At 34.5% G+C, this 14,415-nt stretch overlaps 2 protein-coding genes across 2 annotated transcripts; one reads left to right on the forward strand and one right to left on the reverse strand.

Annotated features, from left to right (window-relative positions):
* Positions 1 to 7,059: 7,059 nt before the first annotated feature.
* Positions 7,060 to 8,387, reverse strand: LOC123561517 (uncharacterized). The gene has a single exon (XM_045353959.2). It carries the CDS (start codon positions 8,020 to 8,022, stop codon positions 7,435 to 7,437), a length of 588 nt encoding a protein of 195 aa, XP_045209894.2. The 5' UTR covers positions 8,023 to 8,387; the 3' UTR covers positions 7,060 to 7,434.
* Positions 8,388 to 10,246: 1,859 nt separating this feature from the next.
* LOC123561510 (uncharacterized) lies at positions 10,247 to 12,570 on the forward strand. The gene is made up of 2 exons (XM_045353947.2): positions 10,247 to 10,892; positions 11,646 to 12,570. Exons 1-2 carry the CDS (start codon positions 10,785 to 10,787, stop codon positions 12,030 to 12,032), a joined length of 495 nt encoding a protein of 164 aa, XP_045209882.1. The 5' UTR covers positions 10,247 to 10,784; the 3' UTR covers positions 12,033 to 12,570.
* The last annotated feature ends 1,845 nt before the right edge of the window (positions 12,571 to 14,415 follow it).

The raw sequence follows: 14,415 nt of genomic DNA on the forward strand, positions 1-14,415 counted from the left end.
CAACACATATAATTACATTTAGAAACGGGTCGATCATATGTTGTATTAAGTGGTCCAGAAAAGCCCACTTTAAAATTTTCTTTCTTTTCATCACAGCCCATTTAACATAATTATTTACTCGTAATGGGCATGTTAATAAGCGGTCAAATAGTAATGTTAAATGGGAAAAACAACATAATTAATGAACCACTTTTGACATAGGCATCAACTAAATTCTGACTGTTTTTGTTTCTTAACGACTCTTGTCAAATTGGACGACTCTTGTCAAATTGGAAACATGTGGAATATTTGACCAGACAGTCAATAGGTGAAACATCTCATTCTAGAAGACAACCACTGGGGTTTGCCTAGACTTACAAAGTCGGTTTGGATCAAGTAATCTGAAATTATTAAAGTTATTTCTTTCTTCCCAATGACACTGATAATTACTAAGAAAGCCTTTTTTCTCTCTAGGCTCATCTCAACGTTAGAGTCAGAGATAAGAGATAAGAGATATTGTATGTGCTATTTGAGAGGATTTTATGGCACGCCAGATAAATTTATTTGAAGGGTCTCTAACGACTGATGCCAGTCTAGATTTTGCCCTACTTCCTAAACGGGAAATTTGATACAAAATATAGTAACTTCCTACCCGTTCGAGAAGTAGAATAACCCTTATATAACTTGTTTCATTTAAAAGACCCGATGCATAAGAATCTGCATGGGTTTTTATTGGTTGGGTTTAACGTCGCACCGGCACAATTATAGGTCATATATGGCAATTTATCCAGCTTTGATGTTAAAGGAAGACCCCAGGCGCCCCTCCGTGCATTATTTCATCACGAGCGGGCACCTGAGTAGAACCACCGACCTTCCGTAAGTCAGCTGGATGGCTTCCTCACAATCTGCATGGCATCATTATATGAAATACACCATTGTAAACCTGAGAAATATACACTAACGAGAAAAAGAAACGCTTCATTCAAACTCACTGTACAAACAACATTTTGTTAACCGTGGTTCAAAATTAGAAAAGAACAATTCCATTCGCAAGTATGATGATTTTTAAGAATTGATGGTTAATTAGACAACATTTTATGGTCGCATTATGCTTCAAATCTTGAATTTCAATAGACTGGTCTGAGGAATTTCACTGCTACAATCAGGAGCGCGTGCGGCCACCTCTACTGGCAACCACAGCAGCAAAACGTTGCCTCATGGACCCGCACCATTTATGTAGCAGATACATTGGGATTCCGGCTCAAGCCTGGTGGAGCACTGCTGTCAGTTCCTGGACGTTGACAAGCTGCAGTGGACGTTGAGGTAACCGCCCTCCAGGCGTGTTCAATCGGATTGCAGTCAAGTCAGCACGCCGGCCAAGGCAAACGTCAATGTTGCTCTTTTGTAAAAAAAGTTCCTGTTGACACGTGCAACGTGAGGTCGAGCGTTGTCATGCTGAAAGACCAAACCTTGACGTTGACGGAATATAAGGACAACAACATGACGTAATATCTAGCCGATGTAACGCCTGGCTGTGAAATTACCTTGGCACACGACGAGTTGGAAGTTAAACCTTTGGTTGATGGCTGCTAAGAACATAACTCCGCCACCAGCGTAAGGATTGCGCTGCAGAACGCAGTTGTTAGCGTAGCGTTCACGACGTCGCCTGTAGGCACGGGATACGTCCGTCATCGTTCCACAAGTTGAAACGTGTCTCATCACTTCATCTAAAGCACTATATTATACGTTCTGCCAACGCTAACCGCAGTGGTTGTGTGCCCTAATTAGACGTTGGTGACGGTGACGTAGCGTATGTGCTATACACCTTGGTAGGGCTTGCGGCAGAAAAATTCTCGTTCTCTAAGCAGATTTGTCACTATACTACTGTCGACGTATAGGCCTTCCACTGTTACCTACCACTAAACGTGACGTGGATTCAGCCGTCAAAAATATGTCACGCAAATGACGATGACATTTGTAATTGTCCTGCCGGACTGTCGTTACCCGTGGTCTATCCAAACGAGGTCTATCAACAAGCGTTCTCATGTCTCTGAGATGCAGTATTTCGAACGAGAGATGTTAAAACGTCTAGCGACTTGTTCTTGTGTTCACCAATTAGGAGCGTGGCCAAAACTTGGGCCCTCTCTTCGAAATTTAGCCTCGGCATTGTCAAAAAAATGATTAAGTGTCAGAAAATCTCGGAAAATATGGCTGTATGTCGACTAACACATGTATCTGTGTAGAATTCGCTCAATAAAACCACACGGTTGACACACACGGGCTGCACGAGGAAATCATGAGCAGGTGCATGAATTTAACAATGGGCTGAATAAAATTGTACGAGTTTCGGTTGGCTGTTTGTCGGTCAGAGTACATGTACATTTCTGACATTGCCCAACAAATTTAACCTATGAAACGAGAATAACGCCATCTTTCGATGATACGTTTCTTTATATCGTCAGTATAATATTTTCAGATGCCTTAATTAACTCATTTCTTACAAATATACAGTTGATACTCATACATACGCAGTTCTTGTTTTAAATGTAATGTTCTTTAAAGTTATACTGGCCCGAATTCATTAGATGCAATAGTAAGCACCATAAAAAGCTTTCATATAAACTTGGAAAAAAAAAATGAAATTTTCGAAGTAGTACAAGGGTAATATTTCTGACGGAATGCAATAAAGGGGCATGCTTGGCTTACTTAGAACTAGTAATATGGTTATAAATTTTATACGATTAAGTTTCAAGGTTGATCATATTTCGAATAAATTTGGTAGAAATTATCAATGTCTCGCCAAGTTTCTGTATTTTAATGTATGCTCCATTCAAATCGTGTAGTTATTAGAAAGTATAATTCATTAACTTCCAGATAGTTCCCTTACAATGTTCTAAGTTTATTTTTAACTTCTCCGAATGCAGGTTACACCTTAAGATAATATTTCTTTCAGCTTTGTTTGAAACTTCTTACTGTTTGATCGGATTTGCATAATATGAGGATAATTTATTTGACTGACAATATTCTAAAAGCAATTCTAAATGTGTGTGTGTTTCCCGATTGGGAAGTTATATTTTCTGTTCGGGAAGCTTTGAAAATCAGAAAAGTAAGAGCCGAATAAAATTGTGTTAAGGCATTAAAAATATGAACGGTAGAAATTTTAGAAAGTTTAACCTGACATATTTGATTTAATAGTAGCCCCTGCTCCTCAAACTATAATTACTTACAATGGGATAAGAGTGTTGTGTATGGTTCTCATAAGTGACATGCAGGCTGCTGATTTTATGTAATAGCTTAAATGGTGTTGAGCTTTTAATTTTTCACCTGAGGAAACCAAGTGTTAAATTTGCCTTTCTGCAATTATTGCGACGAACAGATGTTTTTCTGATTTCTGTAGTCAGACAATATGAATTCATTTTGATCAATTAAGACTGTTTAGTGTTAAAATCTGTAACATGGATAAAAACGCAGACGACTGATTATACACTCAGGATTAATTTTCATGGAAATGGAAGAAGTAAGAGATTCGAACATTGATGTCCAACAATCTGTCTGACCTTAGAATACTTGTAGAGTAATCTGATAAAGATTTCAAAGAAATTGTTACAATAATTTTTTATCATGTCAAATAAGTAAGAAAGAAAATCCGTAATAGTTTCTCAATTTTAATATTGTATTTATTTTGATCAACTATGTTGTTAACATTCATCGCGAAGACTTTTAATATGTGTATATCTTACGGTGTACCTAGTAGACATAGTTGCTATAAAAAATCTTTGTTTATTTGACTTCTTGTTTTTCTTTCTATCACGGTATTTGGGCTACAATTCAATATATACACTACAAAAACGGCAGACTTTTTATTTCATTGGCAGTTTTTGACGCACTGTCTATATTGTTCGCATTGCTCTGTTACTGTATCACATTGTAAATTCACTTTGCACTCTAGACAATGTACATGTATCGTTCTATCAGTATATCGCGATTTCACATCAAGTTTCAATGAAGACGTACGCTTTGACTGACATTCATTGGATACGTTTCTAAATCTTCGGTAGCTTTGTTTCTCTTAGTTATCATAACTCTAATTTCACTTTCTTCTTCATGACTAGTAACTTTGATTTCGCTTTCTTTTTCAGGATCGAAATGTTTGATTTCTCTTTCATCTCCAGAACTAAAATGTTTGTTTTCTCTTTCTTCTTCAAGACTAAAAGGTTTGTTTTCACTTTCTTCTTCAGGACTAACAGGTTTCCTTTCACTTTCTTCTTCTTGACTAATAGGTTTGATTTCAATTTCTACTTCAGGACTTACAGATTTGATTTCACTTTTTTCTTGAAGAAAAACAGATTTGTTTTCACTTACTTCTTCAATAATAATAGGTTTGATTTTACTTTCTTCTTCAAGAATTCTATGTTTGATTTCATTTTCTTCTTCAAAACTTACAGGTCTGACTTCACTTAATTCTTCAAGAATAACAGGTTTTATTTCACTTTCTTCTTTAAGAATAATAGGTTTGATTTCACTTTCTTCTTCAAGAATACAATATTTTACTTCATATTCATCGTCAGAACTTACAGGTCTGATTTCACTTTCTTCTTCAATAATAACAGGTTTGATTTTACATTCTCCTTCAGGACTAAATGGCTTTATTTCACTTACTTCTTCAAGAATAAAAGGTTTGATTTCACTTTCTTCTTTAAACATCATAGGTTTGATTTCACGTTCTTCTTCAAGAATACTATATTTGACTTCATATTCATCGTCAGAACTCATAGGTCTGACTTCACTTACTTCTTCAATAATAACAGGTTTGACTTTACTTTCACCTTCGGAAATTATGGCTTTTATTTCACTTTTCTCTTCAGGACTAATAGGATTCACTTCACTTTCTTCTTCACGAATAGTATGTTTGATTTTATTGTCTTCTTCAGAACTTACAGGTCTGACTTTACTTACTACTTCAATAAGAAAAGGTTTCATTTTACTTTCACCTTCGGAAATTATGGCTTTTATTTCACTTTTCTCTTCAGGACTAATAGGATTCACTTCACTTTCTTCTTCACGAATAGTATGTTTGATTTTATTGTCTTCTTCAGAACTTACAGGTCTGACTTTACTTACTACTTCAATAAGAAAAGGTTTCATTTTACTTTCTCCTTCGGGACTAAACGGTTTTATTTCACGTTCCTCTTCAGGGCTCATATGGTTGATTTCACTTTCTTCTTCAGGACTAATAGGTTTAATAGGCGGCAAGCGAATAGGCAAAGTGTCTGTCAAAACACTGCTGGGGATAGTCGGAACGCTTCGTGTTGCACCAGTGTAAGACGCTAAAGACACCAAGCTCGGGAATCGAGAATAACTGTCTCCAGACGAATCGATAAATTGAACACTTCGAAAACGTATAACTTTCCCCATTCGAAAATCACTGTCATACAGTTTGGTAGCAGACAGTCTGTCCACCATTTTTCTAATTTGCCCTGGTGTCCTAGTCACTTGTTTCCCTCTGGATGTTAATGGAGGAGAGTCACAATATGAGCAACGCCTAAATGACAGCTGGCTGAGAGTATTTGTCTCTGTGTCTTTCTTGTCATTATTTCTTTTTGTCAAGTTATCTTTCATTCCATCAGACGTTTTCGTCTGCCTCATATCTTTCTTTGATCGAGAAAGCCTGTTCACCACTGAATCGACTGCTCTCTTTGGAAGTGATCTCAGCGCAGGCGCACTAGGAAGGACCGTCTCGTATTGCTGCGAATATTCAAAACATTTAAGCGGTAACTTTGGCACTCGTCTTCTCGTCTGAGCTTCCCTGATTCTATCTAAAACATCTAACTTTTGCGGATCATGATCAAATATGTAATTCTTTGAATTGAAGTATTCCTTGTTTTGACTTCGCTTTTTCTTTCCTTTCAAACCTCCATTGTAATACTGGAAATTTGGAGTCATGGCAATTGCGTTTACAGAGATTTGACTGAGTAAAGTACAATTAAATGCAACATTGTTAAACAACTTTAGAATTATAATACATCTAAGTTCCTTGGTTATTGCACAATGAACATAACGCATCCATTTATAAAATATCAAATTTATTTGAAATCGTAAGTGGATTATACATTACACATTATGCGTTATAACCGTGTTGATTGCGAATTATTTGAAACAAAAACCCATTAGAAACAAAAGAACTATGTCACGGTGTCGAAGCGGTTCCCTAACGGCATTTAAGTTTACCTCTTTCTGAATGGATTCATAGCGCTGTGTGAATGGATTCTATATATTGCTTCAAATTGTTTTTGTTCATAAATAATAGAAACTAAACCAGGTAGGTGGTATACAAAATTGGAACACATATCGTCATTGACATAAATTTGATGTAGTATTTAATATATCTGTACAAAAACAATGTTTTACGTGTTTCATCACTTCCATCATTCAAAGAGTGCATTCGTCACGTGTTAGTTCACTCAAGGATAAGGCAAACATGGTTTAAAAAATGGTCTCAGCTACGTGTCATAATAAGTTGTAGCTCCGTTTTTAAAGTGTTACAATAATTAATATTATATATCACGCCTAGAAATAGAGTTTCTGTTAATATTAGAGTAATACCATTTGGGCATTTTTACCAATTTTAATCGGCTCCTGCTTATTGATTTAACCATATTTGCTCATATATACATGCAATAGATACATATAATTACAACAATACCAATGCAAATGGGTTGGGCAACAAGTTCTAACAACATTACATTAAGCCATTCCCTTATTAATTCTTTCAAGTGTTATATTTTACTTCATTTTTTCTAAAAGCAATCGTTTTGAAAGCCTATCAACAGAGGTTTTCTGGCGTTTTCCCAAGAAGAAAGTTTCTCTATAAGCTTCCCATTTCGGAACAGGTGTTTAACCAGATTATTTCCCCCGAATTTCTTAATTGTGTATAGCATATATTCCTATTGTCATTTCATTACAAATCTTTACTCGTCATTGTAATATTGATGCAACACCGACACATAATGTCCTTATTTGAAACCAAACTATTGCTAGCTACTAGTAAAATCTAGCTTTCAAAAATCCCGAAACAAGAAATTCAATGGCAATATTGTCAATTTATTATCAACAAATTCAATAAAAATCATACAATGATTCCGTAGAATTCGATAGGACATGGTATTCCAGGTAAATAACAAAATGTATTTTTATAAACAGATTAGCAGCATCGACTTTATATCGATTTCAACTGAGCGCGTCTGGTGCTAATATTTTACTATCAAAATAGTTCTTTTAATAAAAACATCTTACTCGTAAATCACACAGAAGTAGCTTTTATAATAGTGGCACACATCTAGAGGCATTTAGCTTTAACACTGGAATTCATTCTTTAAATGATTTAGAATATTTTGAAAACAAATCAGTTAATTCTGAACTGTGACACAGTCTATTTTTATCAGTAGTACAATTGATTTACTTAGTTAATGGTTTTTTAACGGATTTTTTCTTGACCTGAACACTTTTGTTTTCTTCCTTGGAGGCAGCAGCCTTTGGCATCATAACGACCTTTTCACGTTGCTTTAGTTTCGTGATTTGCGTCTCGGAACGAAATAATCTGTTCGACATATCATCGATATCTTTCGATGGTAACTGTGTCTTTTGCATAGTTGTAGGAGATGGTTTCACTGGTTTTCCGTCACGGTTCATATTTGCCGGAGCACTTGTCACTCTTGTTTCATGTTTTGCATTGTGTTCGTTTGGATCTCTTGGGTTAGTTAGCCTATGTACAACATCTTCTACCTCCAATTTAGAGAGCCTTCTAAACGCTGGAGCTCGCGGCAAAACCGTTTTATATTTCCGATTGTACTCGAACGATTTTTCGGGCAATTTTGAGACTTTTGATCGTGTCATTGATTCGTGAATTCTGTCCAGATAATTTATACCTTGGTGAAACACAGATGGTTCATGTCTATAGTTTGTAGATACCAGTCCATCACTGTAAATATGGCGGATATCTAAATCTCTTATGTCGCGATGTGAGTATCGAAATCCTGTCGACATATTCGTTAATTGTCTTAGATGTTTTGTATTTCAGTGTTTATTTATAGTAGAAATGTATAATATTATTTGTAAATGGCATATATCCTTTTATCACAGTCACTGACAACTAAAGTATTAAACTTATCCTTTTTAAATGTTCTTCTAGCTTTTAGTCTTCCGACAATATAGCCCTTCAGAAGTTCTTTCACTTTTGCGATTTTTCTTGTATATACATGTGACTGAAACGTTAATTTCACAAAAGAAAACAACACTGAATGAATTTAATGAATTTTCACTAGCATAGTTGGGCAGACGATAATTGATATTATACATTGTCAGTATTAATTGTTATTCTAGTTGTACAGTTGTAGGGTGTTAAGTTTCACCAAAACTTTCCACTCAACTGGGTTTAATTACCCGTTGTTTTAAAGCTTAGATTCGTTCTGTTTATTATATGCTGATAATATCTGTTATATATGCAATTTTGGTTTTATCTGAAGAATCATGAAAGGTACTGCATTGTACAGTCGCAATACGTAGAATAACGACGCGACTTATTATATTTCAAAAGATACTCGCAATCATTAAAATACATTTTGTAATCCAAAACCATTGTTACCGTTGCTAATATTAAATGATATTTCAGTTAGATTTCTGGAATCCATCTTCAGTATGATAAAAATATTTTTCTGTTGTAGGTTACATTTGGGCGAATATTGTTTATTGACTATAAGGTTTTATGTTTCATAGTATCAAAATTTCAGACTGTTTTTCTTTCGAAATACCTCGTTTTCAAATGTTTGTTTCCATAATGTATGTACTGTTTAAATCTTTTCCTTTGACTTTGTTTTGTGTTGTGCTTTCGACTGACAGCTTTGGTTTTTTTTTTGGTACTTAAAAGGTCTTCCTTTTGTTGGTCTGCCTGACAGTACTAGTAACTTGTAAGTTTGAACCTTGCTTGGATGTTCATGCAGTTAACAGGTGAACCTCTTCAGTAGTGTTTTTACCACTGACCGTTCCAAGGCTATGTCCTATTGTACTCCTTTATGTGATTGTTTTGTGAATTTTGTATATGAATTTGAGTATAAAATGTCGATTGTTTCTAACTGCTGCAGATTTTCGTACCCGAGGGTAGGGGCAACGTTCCCCGGAGCCAGACTGCATCTTTATCCTTATTTCTATCTGCCGAGTTCAATTTTGTTTCCAACCACCCTTGACCATTCAAAATAACATGAAATAAACACAAGTCATGATTTTTTTTTCACATATGAGCAATGCGTTGTTGGATTATAAGTATTACACATCTTAAGGATAATTGATTTAATATTGTCTCTTTAGGATAATTGATTTTGTGTTTTCTCATGAGGATAATTTATTTAGTGTAGTTGATTTACATTTTCTCATACGGATAGCTGGTTTAGTGTTGTCTCATAAGGATAATTGATTCAGTATTGTCTCAATAAGTTAATTGATTTAGTATTGTCTCAATAAGATAATTGATTTAGTATTGTCTCATAAGGACAGGATAATGATTTAGTGTTGTTTTGACGTAAGGATAATTGATTTAGCATTGTCTGAATTAGATGATTGATTTAGTATTGTCTCATAAGAACGTTTGATTTGATATGTTGCCTCATAAGGATAGTTGATTTAGTGATGTCTCATAAATATTGTTGATTCTGTATTATCGAATTTTAATAATATCTTTTATTTTAATCAAGATGTCTTGCGGCAATATATTTAATTTAGCTACTTTTAAAGTCAGAATTATTCATTTAGCAGGGACTAGAAGAAAAATAATCCAACTGAATGAAGAAAAATTTCAAATTTAGCATGTTTTCTGAATGAAGAGTGGCAAATCAGTGAAGGGAACACCTAATAAGGCAAAATTCATAAAAGGCCATGTAAAACAGTTTATATATTTGTATAATTTCATTATCTATCCACAGGGGACCTGTGATCTTAATCCTTTTGGACAGTTATCTGAGAACTTGTCAATTACATCATCATCTCAATTAACAATTTATTTTAAAAACATGTTAAACCATCGTATAAATTTAAATACCATCGTGATCATTTTTTCTATTGTTTTACACTTCAACAATACTATATTTGTCTAAGTGTTAATATCCAGTTTAACAATGACTTTAGATTTTATATTTTGATAAAATCCCCAACTGTATAATTGCTTTATATAGTAATTAGTGTATCTTTGTTTTGCATATGTTCTATTACTATTGTGATATATAGATGATATAGGTACCGATATATTTGTCAACAAACGTTTTATAAAGACAATAGCGATTCATAGAAACTATTCAATACGTTTTAAAAATGGTAGATTTTAATAGGAAGTTAGTGTTGCCTTTTAAGATTTTTGTAACAAAATGCATTAATTTGTGTGTTATCTCATAAAGGAGGAATGGAGATACAAAATAAACGAAATCCTTTGGTTAGATAATAGATTGATCGGAACCAGATCATTTAGATAATATATAAAGGAACTCAGATTATCGGCATAACACTTATAAATGGGACAATGGTCTAGACTCGCATCTTTCTTCATCATTGTCTTCTAGTTGCATGCGGTTGTGTATATTTAAAATTTTATGTAAGAAAAGAGAGCGGAGAATTACATAAGTATAACGTGTAACGATAAGCTAAGTTGATATCAGTTATTTTGAGCTGGATTTGTAATTTGTTTTCGAGCGCCGAACGCAACAAATTTTGAATTCCTGCCGTCAGCTGTAAGGCTGCTTTCGACTGGACAATTCTAGTTTTCGATGGCTTTTAGTATAGGTTACGTAGGGGTGTGTGAGAAGAACATTCAGCATTTATATACAACAAGGACTTTAAAGAAACCTGCTACACGAAAGTCGCCACAGTACAAGGTGAATCGTATGTGATGTACTTTTTATTTTCTATATTTTCAGGAAACAGGGTGCTTACATAATGCTAGTTTAGTGTTTACTGTTATTTTTCAAATGTATCTTCAAATGCCATGTATGTCTACCGATATGTTAATTTAAAGCTTGAAAAAAGTAATTGTTAGTATGTCCTAAGGTTCAAACGAAGCATGCATCGACAACACATTCATAAGTCATTTAGTGTAGATAATAAAGTCTGTGAAAAGATCGTTTAGAAGTATACAACTCAACAAAGCAACACAATAGAAGACTCGGTTTGACTGAGTCTGTTCATGGGAGGTAATGAAATGTGGAACATCCAGCCCCCATACACTTATACTAATATTAAATTATAGACTCACGTTTATACATACTTGCATATCTGCAATGTGGTCATCATATTGCTCCCAGGACCCTGTCTATCTACAGGACGTTTATGATAAAAAATATGATCTCCGCCTGCAAGTCATCAAATTAGGCAAGAGAAACTCATGATGAAAAGACAATCATTTGCTGAATATTTTCTTTAATTGAAATTAATTAATTTCTTGTTAAATGAGATAAATAATGCTTTAATACCTATACCGACTAAAAGCAATTTGAATCTCCTATTGTGTTCCAGTAAACCACACTTATTTAGTTGAAGAGAAATTCTGAAATTTTACAAGTTGGCTCTATTTACAGAATCATTTACGTCAATCTATACCTTTGAATAAAAGCACGTCTTTTCTTTTCCAGCCTGGATTCTTGAACGATTTAGACGCGGAACGAAAGCAGCGCCTAAGAAATCGACCATTCATGGAGTACGATTCCAAAAACGATATAGAGCTCCCCAAAGCAGCGGCGTTCCGAAACATACCGAAACCGGAAGTAGATGAAATTGTCAAGCGTCTGACAATGCCGCCAAAAGAAAGGTTCCATTTTCAGTATACGGATCACCTTGGTTATAATGACTGGCGAACTGCTCGTGAAGAGAAAATACACCATTTGAGAGAAACAATTAGTATGTTTGGTGGAAGTAGGGATCATCTGATAAGGCGGGAGTCTCATAAGAAGAGTAAGAAGGAGAAAAGGCATAAGAAAAATGTCAAACAAAAGGACGGAGAGACATTACCTGTTCTTTAGGAACTAAATTACATGAAAAGTGACTTTTAAGCATTTTTAGATTTTCTACTCACTGCTTGTATCTATTTTTTCTTTCGATATTTCATTTACTGTTTCGAAAACAAATTTGTATCAAATTTTCAATCGAAACCTTGATCATCGTATAGGAAATGATCTATCTAAGGGAATAAATACTCATACTTATATGTTTCACTGAAAAATAAGAAAGTAATGGCAGTTTTTTCGAATATTGCTGCCGTCTGATTCGGCATTGTTGTAACGCTAAGATACACACAAGAATACAAAAATAATTAAGTGTTTATGGTCTCGGCTAAACTTGAAATGATGAAAAATGGAATCAAAAAACCAAATCTAATAAAATGACTACCAGGATATTGTATATACAGCTTGTGCAGCAAAGTGAACGTTATTTATTTGGTTATGACGTGTTTCTTTCATACAACGATTGAAGTGGTTGGTGTTGTATATATACCCGGTATTTAACATGTTTATCTAATACAGTTGAAACGGAAGTTGAGCCGTGCCATGAGAAAACCAACATAGTGGGTTTGCGAACAGCATGGATCCAGACCAGCCTGCGCATCCGCGCAGTCTGGTCAGGATCCATGCTGTTCGCTTACAGTTTCTCCAATTCCAATAGGCTTTAAACGCGAACAGCATGGATCCTGACCAGATTGCGCGGATGCGCAGGCTGGTCTGGATCCATGCTGGTCGCAAATCCACTATGTTGGTTTTCTCATGGCACGGCTCAGTTATTTTTCATATAGATTGATGTTGTTTTTCAAGTGCAGAAGGTCTGATGAAAATAAAGTGTAGATATAAAGAGATATAAAAGAAAAATATTGTAGTTTTTAAGTTTGACAAAGCGACATCATGCCTTCTGTGTATTTATGTAAATATAACGGTTATGTTCTCGTTGTATCGATAGAAATGATTTAAACCATAACTCATCAAGAAGAAGTGTGCACTTTTAGTTTAAGTATTCAAAACATTCCGACGTTTTTTTCATTTTTTCATATTCACTAAACTGTCAGGTTATAACTCAAAATCTAAATGCACACCTAATTTGTTACGAACTGATTTTAAATTTTGTCAACAAGAAGTCATAAAGTTTCAATGTAATAACGAGAAAAAATAACAGAAAATATAGTGACAACGATCACTGCTTTGGAACTGAGTGTAATTGTACACAATGGTACATGTAAACGGTTTAATTAGGAATTAGATCTTGTCTTTATATATTGCTCAAATTTTGTTTTGTTATTGTTTATAAAGTGTTTATAAATAAAACGATTCTGTGTTCTTTTATTTCATTTCTACATTATTATAATGTTTATCGCTTGTTTTCATTATTCTTAAAAGTTGTAATCTTTATGTTGTTACTATATTGTACTGAAATGGGTTTAGCATGTACTAATTTATGTTATATCCATTGTGAAGCAACCTATATTAACCACTGTCGACACTTCATTCTTGATGAAACCAGTCGCAACGAGTGTATGAAAGAAGAGAAGTCAGTGCCCTTTTTGTAATGCTGAACGCCAAGCAAGGGAGCTTCTGGTACCATTTTTACGTCTTTGGTATGACGCGGCCGGGGATCGAACGCACAACCTCTCGCAATCGAAGAGGACACTCTATCACTAGGTGTACTCCCTCACCTACAGATTATTTTATTATGATTGTTATTTACATGCTGCCTTAATATAAGCAGACTAAATATAGTTGGAACTCGAAAGTAATGTTTTGAGACATTACAGATTATTACGTCTAAATGTTTGTACTTCCCGGTATCCTGTATCCTGTAGTTGTGTTATAACTGTTATGTAAAGTTTAATATGACTGTCTGTATACCACCTTTTTATCTATTTTTTAGACACTCTGAGAACTTGTATAGATAGTTCTTAGAGTGACCTTATGTCTAGCTTACCCTAAATTTATTATTTCTTAAACATACATGAAACTAAAATTCTTCTTCACTGAGCATTTTTTGCGATTGTGCGGCTACCCGCGCCATGGCCTTTTAGAAATTAAACTGTACGTGTCTTTTACCTGCTTTCGACTAAAGAACCATAATTAATGTACATTTAAATATTTGTTTTACATTATCTCAATCATATATCAGTCTGACATTAAACAAACTGAAACAAATTATTCAGCTACAAAGAAACGAAGAAAATTTACCACTGTATTGAATGTTAAAGTACTTGTGTACATTGAAGTACATGCCACTCAAAACTACCTACCCGAAGACGTAGACTGATAAAAGTATTAGACAAGGCCCGTCTAAACCGAAACTGACATATCTTAGCTTTTAAATTTCTAGTTTTGTTTGTTTGATCTGTTCTTACTGGATTTTGCAATCCATAGATATAAATACACAAAT

The sequence above is a fragment of the Mercenaria mercenaria genome, chromosome 15 (genome assembly GCF_021730395.1).
Source record: "Mercenaria mercenaria strain notata chromosome 15, MADL_Memer_1, whole genome shotgun sequence".
Classification (NCBI taxonomy): Eukaryota; Metazoa; Mollusca; class Bivalvia; order Venerida; family Veneridae; genus Mercenaria; species Mercenaria mercenaria.

Bases quoted from the DNA above. Each gene is read 5' to 3' on its own strand.
- LOC123561510 (XM_045353947.2), top strand. From the start codon at position 10,785: ATGGCTTTTAGTATAGGTTACGTAGGGGTGTGTGAGAAGAACATTCAG. The intron at 10,893-11,645 runs GTGAATCGTATG...TTTCTTTTCCAG, and splicing joins GAAAGTCGCCACAGTACAAG to CCTGGATTCTTGAACGATTT.
- LOC123561517 (XM_045353959.2), bottom strand. From the start codon at position 8,022: ATGTCGACAGGATTTCGATACTCACATCGCGACATAAGAGATTTAGAT.